Source organism: Oryx dammah, unplaced genomic scaffold (genome assembly GCF_014754425.2).
Source record: "Oryx dammah isolate SB20612 unplaced genomic scaffold, SCBI_Odam_1.1 HiC_scaffold_2, whole genome shotgun sequence".
In the NCBI taxonomy this organism is placed as follows: domain Eukaryota; kingdom Metazoa; phylum Chordata; class Mammalia; order Artiodactyla; family Bovidae; genus Oryx; species Oryx dammah.
The window spans coordinates 73,497,169-73,513,068 of NW_024070186.1; the positions used below are offsets into that span (position 1 = coordinate 73,497,169).

Here is a 15,900-nt window from a genome sequence, read left to right on the forward strand (position 1 = left end):
ATACTGCCCTACTCCAATTCATCCTTCACATTTTATTAAACGCAAATACATTTACCATCCCCCTGCTTGGAACCACACAGTAAAGGTCTCATTGTCCTATCAAACTTAGCAACGCTGCTCCTTTGTCACAGGATGTGCTTCTCTAACTTCTGTGCCCTTCAAACTTCAGTTCACGTCCTCCTCCAAGAAGCAGTCCTAACCTCCCCCAGGCTGAGTGTATTCTCTGTACTCCTAGAGTCCTAAAATACCTTGTATATACTCTTAACCTTCTCTCATTCACTGACTGTACGTAACTGGATTATCACTTCTGTATTCATTATATCTCTACCACCAAGGCCAATCCCTAATAAAGGGTCAACAATTACTTCAGAAAAAAGAAGGGATCAAGAACAACTATTGGTTTTATTTTGAATAAGTGAAAGGAAAGTGATACCATTCACTAAGACAAGGAAAATCAGAAGCACCAAAACAGGAAAGTAGGAGAGATGAATTAATCCCATCTTAGGCACTGTTTAAAATGCTTGCAGTCATTGCAGCACAATTCTATCAGCTAAAAACCTGGAACTTAAATTGCTATCAACTGAGGAAAGGAGAAACTCTGGTATATTTATACGATGGAATACAGTTGTCCCTCGGTATCTATTGGAGATTGGTTCTAGGACCCCTTGCAGATACCAAATTCTGGATGTTCAAATCCCTTACAGAAAATATAGCTGACATTCCCCATCAACATGGTTGAATTCATGGATGAGACACCTGGAGGTGTTCAGGGCCAACTGAACTACTCAGTGAAAAACTGCTGATCACACATCACAGATCAATCTCAAAAACACTGAGCAAAAGTCATCAAACACAAAAGAGCACATGATGTGACTGTGTGATTGCCTGTATATATATGTGCATATATATATATATATGCACATATATATATGAAGCTGAAAAATAGGCAAAAATTATCTGTGGTTAAAAAATAATCATCTGTGGTGATCAAAATCAATAGTGATTGCTTAAAGTGAGACTTGACTGGAAAGAGGCAAGAGGGAACTTGCTGGAATGATGGACATTATTTTTAGGTAACAGGTGCTCACGTGTATACATTTGTCAGCACTAAGGGGCTATACACTTAACACTTTTTACCATATGTAAGCTATATCGCAATAAAGTGTTTTGAGCACCCAGGTGATATCTAGCAGGCATCTGGAAACATAAAACTCAGAAAAATGGAATAGCTACTGTTACTACTATTACTCATCTAACTGGCTCTTCAATACTGAGTTCACAGCACAGTTCAAATTTTCAGATATCACGTGGTAAGGATGGGTAATGATAAAGTAATTCACTTTAAAACTTTTAGTAAGTCAGAATTTGTACTTACAAATAAGTGCTACTCCTTTCAACAAAATCTACTTTGGAAAGCAATGTACTTATTCAAACAATGCGAACTGTTACTCAGAATGGCTCTGAACTCCTTCAGAATCTGTTACTAGGCTTATGAATTTGTTGTCTGTTCAGTTGCTAAGTAGTAGCCAACTCTTTGCGACCCCATGAACTGCAGCACGTCAGGCTTCCCTGTCCTTCACCATTGCCCGGAGTTTGCTCCAGCTCATGTCCAATGAGTCAGTGATGCCATCCAACCATCTCATCCTGTTGCCCCTTCTCCTCCTGCCCTCAATCTTTCCCAGCATCAGGGTCTCTTCCAGTGAGTTCACTAGGTGGCCAAAGTATTGGAGCTTCAGCATCAGTCCTTCCACTGAATATTAAGGGTTGATTTCCTTTAGGATTAACTTGTTTGATCTCCTTGCTGTCCAAGGGACTCTTGAATCTTCTCCCATACCACAATTTGAAATCATCAGTTCTTCGGTGTTCAGTCTTCTTTACAGTCCAACTCTCAGATCCGTACTTGACTACAGGGAAAACCAAAGCTTTATCCTTTAGCAAATAACTATTGAATGACAAATTGCAAATCTACTTTTTTATTTCTTGTTCTATTGCCTGCTTTTCCTGCAGAGGCTAAGAAAGATAAATATCTTCGCTTTATGAGGCTCTCCTATGGCTGCTGCTAAGTCACTTCAGTCATGTCCAACTCTGTGAGACCCCAGAGACGGCAGCCCACCAGGCTCCCCCATCCCTGGGATTCTCCAGGCAAGAACACTGGAGTGGGTTGCCATTTCCTTCTCCAATGCATGAAAGTGAAAAGTGAAAGTGAAGTCGCTCAGTCATGTCTGACTCTTAGCGACCCCATGGACTGCAGCCCACCAGGCTCCTCCATCATGGGATTTTCTAGGCAAGAGTACTGGAGTGGGGTGCCATTACCTTCTCCACTCCTATGGCTAGGGGTGGCCATATTACAGAGTTCTAACAAAATGAGACTTAATTATCTAGAAACCTCTTGAAAACAGGTTTTGCTTATCCAGTAAAAATGGAGGTATCACTAATGTCACATCCCTCCCATTTTTCTTTACCTTGAAAAAAAGGATGTAAGTTTCTAGAGACAGGGCAGTCATCTTGAATGTCAAGAGAAAGGCCAAGGACTTCAGGTACTAACCTTGACATTTTTTGAGCTACTGAGCAAAGACAAGAGTTCAGCTCAGTTCAGTCACTCAGTCGTGTCCGACTCTTTGCAATCCCTTGAATTGCAGCACGCCAGGCCTCCCTGTCCATCACCAACTCCCGGAGTTCACTCAGACTCATGTCCATTGAGTCAGTGATGCCATCCAGCCATCTCATCCTCTGTCGTCCCCTTCTCCTCCTGCCCCCAATCCCTCCCAGCATCAAAGCCTTTTCCAATGAGTCAACCCTTCACATGAGGTGGCCAAAGTATTGGAGTTTCAGCTTTAGCATCATTCCTTCCAAAGAAATCCCAGGACTGATCTCCTTCAGGATGGACTGGTTGGATCTCCTTGCAGTCCAAGGGACTCTCAAGAGTCTTCTCCAACACCACAGTTCAAAAGCATCAATTCTTCGGCACTCAGCCTTCTTCACAGTCCAACTCTCACATCCATACATGACCACTGGAAAAACCATAGCCTTGACTAGACAGACCTTAGTCGGCAAAGTAATGTCTCTGCTTTTGAATATACTATCTAGGTTGGTCATAACTTTTCTTCCAAGGAGTAAGCGTCTTTTAATTTCATGGCTGCAATCACCATCTGCAGTGATTTTGGAGCCCCAAAAAAGAAAGTCTGACACTGTTTCCACTGTTTCCCCATCTATTTCCCATGAAGTGATGGGACCAGATGCCATGATCTTCATTTTCTGAATGTTGAGCTTTAAACCAACTTTTTCACTCTCCTCTTTCACTTTCATCAAGAGGCTTTTTAGTTCCTCTTCACTTTCTGCCATAAGGGTGGTGTCATCTGCATATCTGAGGTTATTGATATTTCTCCCAGCAATCTTGATTCCAGCTTTTGTTTCTTCCAGTCCAACGTTTCTCATGATGTACTCTGCATATAAGTTAAATAAGCAGGGTGACAATATACAGCCTTGACGTACTCCTTTTCCTATTCGGAACCAGTCTGCTGTTCCATGTCCAGTTCTAACTGTTGCTTCCTGGTGTGCATATGGGTTTCTCAAGAGGCAGGTCAGGTGTTACCTACCTCCAATCATTTTAAGCTAAGTACTTCTCATATATTTAAGCAATAATTAACTTACAACCAAGGACATTCCTAATTGCTAACGCCTTTAAAACTGTCAATCCTTTGCAATTGGATTTGATTTTTCTTAAATACTCCAAGGTAATTTAGATTATGTGTTTAGTTACTCAGTTATGTCCAACTCTTTATGACCCCATGGACTGTAGCCCACTAGGCTTCTCGGTCCATGGGATTCTCTGGGCAGGAATACTGGAGTGAGTAGGCACTCCTTTCTCCAGGGACCTTCCTGACCCAATGATTGAACCCAGGCCTCCTGCACTGCGGGCCTCCTACATTGTGGGCAGATTCTTGACAGTCTGAGCTACCAGGGTTCAAGCCCTAATTTACAAGGAGGTCTAGTAAACAAAGTAACACCACTCTGTGTCAAAAAACAAAAAGTGTGACACAAAGTTGTAGGAATACATTTCCTTTCAATGTTTCCTTGTAAATGGTTACAAATTGTAACCCAGTGTAGTTGGCAGCTGGGTTTTTTTTTTTTTTTTTTTCTGGTTGTGCCACAAGGTTCCCAGGACTTCAGCTCTCTCATCAGGGGCTGAACCCGGGCCATGGCAATGAGCTCCTGTAACCCTAACCACTAGGCCACATTTTTCTCTTTTTAGACCCAGAAATATGAAGGATGAGATTTCTTTTTCATCTCCAATAGCTTAATACTACAGGACATGTACTCAATCGCTTCTAATGAAAGACTACTTCAACAGTTCTTCAACTCATTTACAATTCTGAAGCACAATGCCTGAGAAGGAACACAAACATGCCAAGTTGGGAATCTGGCTTTGACACAAAGCCAGACCTTTTGCCTAGACTAATATTTATCTTGAGAATCTCAACAAAAGTTAAGTGTGGGGCTGAGGACACAAAGAACATGTTACACAAACTGGCCCCAGGTACAGTTCAGATGCAGAATATATATGTTACAGCTGGACATACAGAACTTGTTGGACAGAATTAAGTACTGTGACTTGGTTCATTGAACACTTCTTCCTTTCACCTAAGGTACATTCACATGCTGCAGGCACTGGGAAGCTACAAACTATTTTCCAGATGCCCTTTCGGTTACAGTGTGTGACGTGACCAAAGCCTTCTCATCAGCTTCGCCAGCCAGAACTGGGTTTAGTGAGGAGGCAGCACCCAAGGCGTCACTCCCGTGGAGGGGGAGGCCGCACAGTTCTTACTCCAGTCAGCAGATCCCTATCTAGCAGCAGCTTCCCAGTTGCCTCATTTATTATTGCCTAACAGACCGCTCCGAGACTTAGTTGTCCTAAAAGCATAACTACATCTCGCAATTCTGTGAGGCAGCTGCCCTCAGCTGGGCAGTTCTGCTGCTGGTCTCATCTGGAATCGCTCATGCAGCCAGCCATCCGGCTGCTCAGCTGGAGCTGGAGAGGCTATAACGGCCTCCCTGCCATATCTGAAGCCTCAGTATTGGCTGTTAGCTAGGTCTCTCTTTCTAAATGGTCTCGGTAATCTCTAATCTAGTCTAACAAGAGCTTTAACCATAGCAGCGAGAGTGTTCCAAGACAGAAAAGGATAAGCTGCAAGGCTTCTTGAGGTCCAGACTCTGAACCTTGCACATTACTTCTTCCACATGTCACTAGTCAAAGCAAGTCATGAGGCCAACCCTGCTTCAAGAAAAAGGGAAATTGATTCCAGCCTCAGATGAGAAAAGCTGCAAATGACTGTGGCCATGTTTTAAAATCTACCACCTAACTGTGGCAGAAGCAGTTATGACTCTGAAAGCATAGTCTGGAACAGTAATTCTCACAGCTGGCTCCTGAAGCGGAGTAGAATACTTCACCCCCAAATATGCCACTTTGGCATGGGGATTGTTTTGAGCTGAAGGCAACTGAGAAGCAGCAGATATAAGAAACACTCTCTGCCCTGCCCCTATAGGCCTAGAAGCAGGATACACACTTGTAAACGTGTACCCCCACCCGTCTCTACCAGGAAGGACAGAAGTTAATCACAAGACAACTCGAGACCCTTATGAACCCAGAGAAAGCATCAGAGGAATCTACATAACAATCTTTACTAACTCGCCCCCATATTAACTTCCCACTATTTGCTGCCCTAGAAACTCAAAGTCCTTTCCCTTTGCGTTCTCATTTCTCTAAAACTTTGTGGTTCTTTTGTTAAAATGCTATATAAGACCAAGTTCTAACCATCCCTTTCGGTTACTCATCACTGAGTACTCCCAGGTATACATACAAAGCACATTTTCCCCTTATTAACCTGTTTTTTTGTTAGTCTGGCAGGGCCCCAGCTAATAAACCTAAGATTGGTAGAGGGAAAACAGCTTTTCCTTTCCTATATTATACCTTAGTATTGCCTGGTAAGCTCTTAAAAATAGGACACCATGGCTTCACATCAGACCAATTAAATTAGAATCTCCAGGGGTGGGACCAGAGCATCAGTATTTTTTAAGGGCTCCCCAGGCTTCTCAAGTGTGGGAGGGTTGAAAAGTTGCGATTTACCACAGATGTGGGGAAAACTTTAGTCTCTACACAAATCACCTGGGGATCTTATTTAAAAAAGATTCTAATTCAGTAGGTCTAGGGTGAGTCTGAGATGCTGCATTTCTCAACAAGCTCCTAAATTACAGACTGACAAACTATGGCCTGCAGAGAGAATTTGGTCTTCCAGCTTAAAATAGCTTTTGCATTTTTAAAGAGTTGTTTAAAAAAAAATTTTTTTTATTAAAAAAAGAAAAATAATATCTGACAAAGACCTACATGGCCCTATTTTCTATCTAGACTTTTATAAAATAAGTCTGACAAACCCCTGTCCTAAACTGCTGGTTCATGAACCACTTTGAATAGCAGGAGCTAGAAACTAATCCCTCACTCTTCCAACAATATTTCCACTTAAATTACAATAGTTATCTACAGGTTAATCCTAACTGACTAGAATTTTAAAAATAGGATTTGCAACCAAACGAAGAATTCCAATAGGAAAGTTTAACTAGGACTGACAGTGAGCATTTTTGGCTCCTTCCCAGCATAACATCCACACCCTCTTTCCCTCGGGAAAGAGTACCCTGGAATTTCCAGCCATTTGATTGGGGGAGGTACACCAAGCTCCTGACTGGCGTAAGCATGTCCGTTATTTTCTTAAAACTCATCTTGAGTTAATACGTGGAAGATTCAAAGGGAAATAAATATACCAGATTTACTAATTTGTCAAGTATTTATATCTTAAGACTGTCATCTCAGTCCAAATTTAAGACTTATGCTCCATATAAATGATACATACAACTGACAAATTATACAGGCTTCTTTCAAGCCTAAACCATTTTTCAGAAGTGCTGCCAATAGTTTGATGATGGTAAAGTTTCTAAAAACTCTGAGATGTTCTTCATTTTCTGTAAAGAGCCAGACAATAAATATTTTAGTTTTTGTGAAAAACAACTTAAATCTCTGTGGCATACTGTTTAGTCTTTTAAACCACAGAAACCATTCTTCGCTGGCAGGCTGCCTTGGGCCTGCCATTATAGTTTGTAGAAATTTTGAGGAATATCACCACCTGTAGTTTTTGTTAAAAAAAAAAAAAAGCAAATTCTCAACAACAAAAAATCACAAGGACTAAGCCCAGACCTCTGTTTTAACCATATCACCGACTTCATTCCTCCATATACTAATTTTAGAACCTCAAGAAGTGAAAGCAGATCTAATAAAGTTACATACAAAGAAACTTGCTTCTTTCTAGAAGTTACATTTCAGGCTTACCCCACAATGTCTTTTTCAATGTTACCGCAAAAAATGTCAATTTCAAACTCTGCATATGAATGACAAACTAAAAACTTGTGATGGGAATCTTCAACACCACATGTATTTGTTTCAAATGGTCTCCAATTTTTTACTGGAGCCTCCTTGGAACCAAGTTGTTCTTCTTTTCCTTTCCTTTCCTAACACAGATCTTGAATACTGAACACCTGTTGCTTCCTAATAGCTATATTCACTCTTCTTCCCTCTCAAACTATGCAGTTTCAACTGGGGTTTGGAATCAGGACCACTGATATAAATTACCACCTCCACCTGACCTCATTCTCCCATCTCCTCAGGAGTTTTCGGTTAGTGCTGAGGTTCCATGTTCCCCTGTATCATGAAGTACAATGTAAGCCAGTTTACCACAAATCTCTGATCCTACATTCAGGGCTTTTTAGAACTACAGGTTCTTTCCCTCTTCTCCCACAACCCACCTCCTTTCCCCCAACTCACCTCCTGCCCACCAGGCAAGTCGACAGGATTGAGGTAAGGCCTGGGAAATATAGTATACAGACATTCCAGATGATGTGAAAATTAAAGATGGCTCCACCATACTGGAGTCTCAACTATTTACCACTGGCTACAGCTGGTGTTGACAGAGAAGGCAATGGCACCCCACTCCAGTACTCTTGCTTGGAAAATCCCATGGATGGAGGAGCCTGGTAGGCTGCAGTCCATGGGGTCGCTAAGAGACTGACACAACTGAGCGACTTCACTTTCACTTTTCACTTTCATGCATTGGAGAAGGAAATGGCAACCCACTCCAGTGTTCTTGCTTGGAGAATCCCAGGGACGGGGGAGCCTGGCGGGCTGCCGTCTATGGGGTCGCACAGAGTCAGACACGACTGAAGCGACTTAGTAGCAGGAGAGCTGGTGTAGAACTAAACACAAGGCTTCTTGCTATCATCTATCAGGTAGACTTCAGGCACTCATCTAACCAAATAAGAAAACAGGGAACTGAAACTGTTAACAGAAAGAAAATTCAGAGCCAAATACACGCTAGAACCTTAGTTAAGGGATTTCTCTCAATTTATAGTTGAACTATTCTAATGCAAAAACAGCAAATACTGATAAACCATACTCTTCACACAGCTTCTACTCAGGAAAAATGAAGTTTTTCTTTCCAAGTCATCTGAAAACCAAATATTCCACTGTCTCAACTCGTTTAACAGAAAAGCCTCTCCTACAACTTTGCAAGAGGCAAAGAGATGCCCTCCTGACTCCGCCTTCCCTCATAAATGCCTCTAAAAGAGTAATATGTAGAAAAACAAAGCTTTTATAAAGATTGAGAAGAGAATAAAATATCGGCCCTACCACTCTACCAGCTGTGTTAATTCTTTATTTGCTCGCGGGATTATGAGGTATGGTGCCCAATCTGCCCTTTACAGATTACTTCCCCTTCCCGACACGCCCCTCCCAAGAAAGAGGCTACTGCGGGCTCACGGAGATCTGGGCCGGGGCGAGGTGGCGCGACGAGAAGCGAAGACTGGACGGAGGCGTAAGGGGAAGAGAGAGGAGGGACGCGTGAGGAGAGGAGGTGAAGCAGGGGAGGCACAAGAGGCCCACACGGCCTCCGCACCTAAGGATGCGCGGCCGGAATCGCAGGTCTCAGACGCGAGAAGCCCGGAAGTCAGTCATTACCTGCGCCGGAGCAGCCGCGATGGGGCCAGGGCCGCAGTGAGCTCTTCGTAGCTGCGGCCGCCCACTGGCGGAATCCACGCTTGTCCACAGCCCCAGCCTCTCTGCGTCCAGCCTCGCCACGCCATCTTCTCAACCTCTGCCCCACCATGGCCCGACCTTACCAACCCCAGCCGGAAACCACTTCCGGGTCGAGGGAGAACCATAGAGTGCCGAGGAGCAACCTAGAGCGCCCCCGTGCGGCGAAGCCCAGGTTCCAGCTACGGAAAGACTGCGACCCAAAGGCCTACAGCCAGTCTCCCGGCACCGCTCCATCTGGACTTTGGAGGAACGTCGTCTAGCGGCCCGGCCTACAGCCTACTGGCCCAGGGGAAAAAGAAGAGGGAAAACGAATTTACTGAATGATGCCATGGACCAGGCACTTTACCTAATTTACTGCATTTATTACTCGCAAAACACTTAAGATAGATATTATTGTTGTTGTTGGTTTGTTGTTTTTTACCGAAGGGAAGCGAGTGGAGGAACCAATATCGCAACCCAAGTTCTCTTAAATTACTACTCTTTTTACTGCGCCTCACCATTTCACGTTATGATACACTGAAGAGTTTGTGCATATAACAAAAGGTCCAAGTCTGGCATGAAAATCTAAATTCTAAATAAAACTCAAACTTCCTGATCAGCTCTTTCCCACCTGTCAACTTTATTTTCTACCACTCCATCCCTCCCTCTTACCCTAGCTGTGGTCATACTGAATCATCTGCAGTTTCTGAAAAGCACAACTTTTCCAGTCCCTCCTTCTCTGAAGTTCGTATTACCATCCTCACTGCCCAAACCACCTTTCCCTTCTCTTCCTACCTAAATAATTTGTCCTTCAGACCAACTTGGAGCATCACCTCTTCTAAGAAGCTGTAGGAAAAAGTTCTCCTCCATCCTGGCCAGGTCTGAAAGTTAAAGTGACAAAGACATTAACAGGACAAAAACACACCAATTTTATTAAATTTTTACATGCTCATGGAAGTCTTCACAATAGAATGAAGATCAGAAGAAAAGACTAGAACAGGAAGTTTTTATATCTTTTCTACAAAGAAACAGGGCTTTCCTGGTGGCTCAGTGGCAAAGAATCCACCTGCCAATGCAGGAGAGGTGAGTTTGATCCCTGAGTTGGGAAGATCCCCTAGAGAAGGAAATGGCAACCCATTCCAGTATTCTCCCTGGGAAATCCCATGGACAGAGGAACCTGACAGGCTGCAGTCCGCTGGACGCAAAGAGTCACATGCAACTTAGCAACTAACACAACACAGCAACAACTACAAAGAAACAATCTGTGAAGAACTGACAAGATGATGGGGCTTCGGCTAGGGGTAGGCCAACCAGTGTTAGGCAGTGCTTATCTTCCTTAGTAGGAAGATAAGTGTTGGGTTAACAAAGTTTGTTGCAGATTGCACCAGTGTCTCATTGAACAATAATATTAATAATTACTAGTAATAAATACTCATAATAATCAATATGGAGGCTGCAAAGAACAAAGAGCTTTATTTAGGGTCTCAAGAATCGCAATTCAGAGGCACAGATTAGGGTAAAATGAAACGTCTGGGTAAGAGAAGGTATCAGAGGCTTATAAAGGCAAAAGCCACAAGGTTGTTCAAGAATTAGGGAGTTCCCTGGTGGCCTAGTGGTTAGGATTCTGGATTTTCACTGCCGTGACTCGGGTTCAATGCCTGGTTGGGGAACAAAGATCCCGCAAGCCAAAAAAAGAAAAATTATTGACCCTGAGGCAGTCCCTTAAGGCATTTTCCTTAAGGGATGGACTCTTGCCAGTTATTTTAGTCTAAGAGTTTAATAAACAGGTAGGCTGTCATGAGTTAATTTTCAGTTCAGTTCAGTCGCTCAGTCGTGTCCAACTCTTTGTGACCCCATGGATCACAGCACGCCAGGCCTCCCTGTCCATCACCATCTCCCGGAGTTCACTCAAACTCATGTCCATCGAGTCAGTGATGCCATCCAGCCATCTCATCCTCTGTCGTCCTCTTCTCCTCCTGCCCCCAATCCCTCCCAGCATCAGGGTCTTTTCCAATGAGTCAACTCTTCTCATGAGGTGGCCAAAGTACTGGAGTTTCAGCTTCAGCATCAGTCTTTCCAATGAACACCCAGGACTGATCTCCTTTAGGATGGATTGGCTGGATCTCCTTGCAGTCCAAGGGACTCTCAGTTCAAAAGCATCAATTCTTCAGTGCTCAGCTTTCTTCACGGTCCAACTCTCACATCCACACATGACCACTGGAAAAACCATAGCCTTGACTAGACAGACCTTTGTTGGCAAAATAATATCTCTGCTTTTGAATATGCTATCTAGGTTGGTCATAACTTTTCTTCCAAGGAGTAAGCGTCTTTTAATTTCATGGCTGCAATCACCATCTGCAGTGATTTTGGAGCCCAAAAAGATAAAGTCTGACACTGTTTCCACTGTTTCCCCATCTATTTCCCATGAAGTGATGGGACCAGATGCCATGATCTTCATTTTCTGAATGTTGAGCTTTAAACCAACTTTTTCACTCTCCTCTTTCACTTTCATCAAGAGGCTTTTTAGTTGCTCTTCACTTTCTGCCATAAGGGTGGTGTTATCTGCATATTTGAGGTTATTGATATTTCTCCCGGCAATCTTGATTCCAGCTTATGCTTCTTCCAGACCAGCATTTCTCATGATGTACTCTGCATATAAGTTAAATAAGCAGGGTGACAATATACAGCCTTGACGTACTCCTTTTCTTATTTGGAACCAGTCTGTTGTTCCATGTCCAGTTCTAACTGTTGCTTCCTGGTGTGCATATAGGTTTCTGAAGAGGCAGGTCAGGTGGTCTGGTATTCCCATCTCTTTCAGAATTTTCCACAGTTTACTGTGATCCACACAGTCAAAGGAAAATTCAGCAGTGGCCACAGGACTGGAAAAGGTCAGTTTTCATTCTAATCCCAAAGAAAGGCAGTGCCAAAGAATGCTCCAACTACTGCACAATTGCACTCATCTCACATGCTAGTAAAGTAATGCTCAAAATTCTCCAAGCCAGGCTTCAGCAATACGTGAACCGTGAACTTCCAGATGTTCAAGCTGGTTTTACAAAAGGCAGAGGAACCAGAGATCAAATTGCCAACATCCGCTGGATCATGGAAAAAGCAAGAGAGTTCCAGAAAAACATCTATTTCTGCTTTATTGACTATGCCAAAGCCTTTGACTGTGTGGATCACAATATCAACTGTACTTCAATTTTAAAAGAGAAGGAAAAAAAGCCTAGAAAAACTTGTATATTTGCTTGCAGAAAGACTAGAGGCTAATTAATACAAGTTTCCTCATTTTAGGCTGGAATTTTCCTGTTCAGTTTAACAGTTGTGGATGAAAAAATTAATAGTCGGTCTAAGAAAGGAATGGAAACTTTTATTAGAGCCAATCTGAGGATTCTAACCTGGGAGACAGTCATTCAGAAAGCTCTGAGGACTGTTCCACCCGTTAGAGGTCAAAACATAGTTATGTAGGTTTTTGAGACAAATATACATCAAATGATGTATTATTGACAATTTACACAGTGCAGATCTGCACATACAAAGGAAGGAGTGGGTCACGTGTTGCCATGGCCCATTACAAGATTAAGAATGACGGCTATCTTTTAAGGAGGTCCGGTTACTGCCAACGCACCACACACTCTCAAGGGGAGCAGGGAGACTCAAAGCTGCAAGGAAGTTTTTTGCTTAAATTTTTTCCTGTCTTGCCATAAAATAGGCATTTTATTTCATCACAGTGATGACTGATATCCTACTAATTAGAAATGTTGGTTCACTTTGTCCACTGAGAAAAACACACAAGATAAGAGCAGTGAGTTTCTGCTTTATTCAGGGCCGGTACTGAGGACTGTGGCCCAGAAGACAGCCTCTCAGAGCCTCAAGGAACTGCTCCTAACAGGCAGGGGAGGGATCAGTATGTGTACACATTTTTTGTGGAAAATTGTGTGTGCACCCACATGCTCATTTGTGTCCAACTCTTTGCGACCCTGTGGACTGTAGTGTGCCAGGCTCCTCTGTCTATGGAATGTTCCAAGCAAGAATACTGAAGCAGTTTGCCATTTCCTACTCCAGGGATCGTCGAACTTGCCTCTCGGACACTGCAGGCGGATTTTTTACCACTGAGCTACCAGGGAAAACACAGGCAGTGAGGCAGGAAGAGCTTACTACGAATCACAAAGAACAGACATCTCAAGGTAATGATCAGTCGTGTCCGACTCTTTGCGACCCCGTGGACTGTATAGTCCACGGAATTCTCCAGGCCAGAATACTGGAGTGGGTAGCCGTTCCCTTCTCCAGGGGATCTTCCCAACCCAGGGATCAAACCCAGGGATCAAATCCCGCATTTCAGGCAGATTCTTTACCAGCTGAGCCACAAGGGAAGCCCCTGTCTCTGTAAGGGAAGATGAAAGCATCTGGGGTCATTGAAATCCTTCCTTAGATATGCATCTTAACTACCTAGGGGCCCTTGCATCCAAAACACGGAATGCACTCTCCTGCTTTTCTGTCCTGAATTCCCCTCAGGGCGCACTGTCACTGGTGACTGCACGACCCACTGTGAGTGGGGCTTGACTTAGCCCTTCATATAAGGAGATGATGAGTGACACTGTTTGTTCTTTTTCAAAATCATGTGTATTAGGTACAGTTCATTTGCAATGTTGCGTTAGTTTCAGGTGTTCAGCAAAGTTAATCACCCTTATACATGTATCCACTTTTTTTTCGATTGTTTTCCCACACAGACCATTGCAGAGTACTGAGTTCACTGTGCTATACAGCAGGTTCTTATCAGCTATCTATTTTATAAATTGTACTGTATATATGTCACTCCCAATCTCCCAATTTATTCACCCTACCACCTTATCCCCTGGTAACCATAAGTTTTCTATTATCTGTTCTTTGTTTACAAGTCACAGGTATATCTTTTAAATAACTCAAAGGATAAAAGATATTTCTTTCTTAGAAGTCAGATTTATTCAGATATGATTTATATACAACATCCACCCTTGTAAGTATGCAGTTCAATGTTTTTTTGACAAACACATGCAGTTGTGTAACTGTCACCATAATCAAGATACAGAACGTTCCCATCACCCCAAAAAGTTCCCTTGGGTCCCTTTATAGTCAACCCATAACCCTACTCCCAGACCTTGCCAACCACTAATGTTTTATGTCCTACAGTTTTGCCTTTCCAAGAATATCATAGAAATGGAATCATATAGTATGTTTTGTTGTAAATATATATTTTCATTTCTTTTGGTTAAATACCTAGGAGTGAAACAGCTGGATTGTACGGTATAATGTTTAATTGTACCAGGAATCGCCTATGTGATTGAACCATTTTACGTTCCCATCATCAGTGTGTGAGAATTCCAGGACTTAGGTTCAAGACTTTGTTTTTAGCAATACTAATTCTCCAAGCCAGGCTTCAACAATATGTGAACCGTGAACTTCCTGAAGTTCAAGCTGGTTTTAGAAAAGGCAGAGGAACCAGAGATCAAATTGCCAACATCCGCTGGATCATGGAAAAAGCAAGAGAGTTCCAGAAAAACATCTATTTCTGCTTTATTGACTATGCCAAAGCCTTTGACTGTGTGGATCACAATAAACTGTGGAAAATTCTGAAAGAAATGGGAATACCAGACCACCTGACCTGCCTCTTCAGAAACCTATATGCTGGTCAGGAAGCAACAGTTAGAACTGGACATGGAACAACAGACTGGTTCCAAATAAGAAAAGGAGTGCATCAAGGCTGTATATTGTCACCCTGCTTATTTAACTTATATGCAGAGTACATCATGAGAAACGCTGGACTGGAAGAAACACAAGCTAGAATCAAGATTGCCGGGAGAAATATCAATAACCTCAGATATGCAGATGACACCACCCTTATGGCAGAAAGTGAAGAGGAACTAAAAAGCGTCTTGATGAAAGTGAAAGAAGAGAGTGAAAAAGTTGGTTTAAAGCTCAACATTCAGAAAATGAAGATCATGGCATCTGGTCCCATCACTTCATGGGAAATAGATGGGGAAACAGTGGAAACAGTGTCAGACTTTATTTTTTGGGGCTCCAAAATCACTGCAGATGGTGACTGCAGCCATGAAATTAAAAGACACTTACTCCTTAGAAGAAAAGTTATGACCAACCTAGATAGCATATTCAAAAGCAGAGACATTACTTTGCCAACAAAGGTCCGTTTAGTCAAGGCTATGGTTTTTCCGGTGGTCATGTATGGATGTGAGAGTTGGACTGTGAAGAAGGCTGAGCGCCGAAGAATTGATGCTTTTGAACTGTGGTGTTGGAGAAGACTTTTGAGAGTCCTTGGACTGCAAGGAGATCCAGCCAGTCCATTCTGAAGGAGATCAGCCCTGGGATTTCTTTGGAAGGAATGATGCTAAAGCTGAAACTCCAGTACTTTGGCCACCTCATGCAAAGAGTTGACTCATTAGAAAAGACTCTGATGCTGGGAGGGATTGGAGGCAGGAGGAGAAGGGGACGACAGAGGATGAGATGGCTGGATGGCATCACTAACTCGGTGGACGTGAGTCTGAGTGAACTCCGGGAGTTGGTGATGGACAGGGATGCCTGGCGTGCTGCGATTCATGAGGTCGCAAAGAGTCGGACAGTACTGAGCGACTGAACTGAACTGAACTGAATAGGTATGTAGTGGTATCTCATTTTGACTTTAATTTGAATTTCCTAATCAAATTATTCTTTTTTAATAAGCAATATTTGTCTAGAGACACAGTGGGGTGTTCTTCTGTTTTGTTTTTAGGCAGTGCCACGAGGCATGCAGAATCTTG

The 15,900-nt window shown here is 42.9% G+C and overlaps 1 protein-coding gene across 1 annotated transcript in view; it reads right to left on the minus strand.

Annotated features, from left to right (window-relative positions):
* The window catches only part of PARL (presenilin associated rhomboid like), a 53,247-nt gene extending 43,990 nt beyond the window's left edge, over positions 1-9,257 (minus strand). Inside the window, exon 1 of the mRNA XM_040251840.1 lies at positions 9,056-9,257. Within this exon, the coding sequence (XP_040107774.1) occupies positions 9,056-9,180 (125 nt within the window). The 5' untranslated portion in view covers positions 9,181-9,257. The remainder of the gene's footprint in view (positions 1-9,055) is intronic.
* Between the last annotated feature and the right edge of the window lie 6,643 nt (positions 9,258-15,900).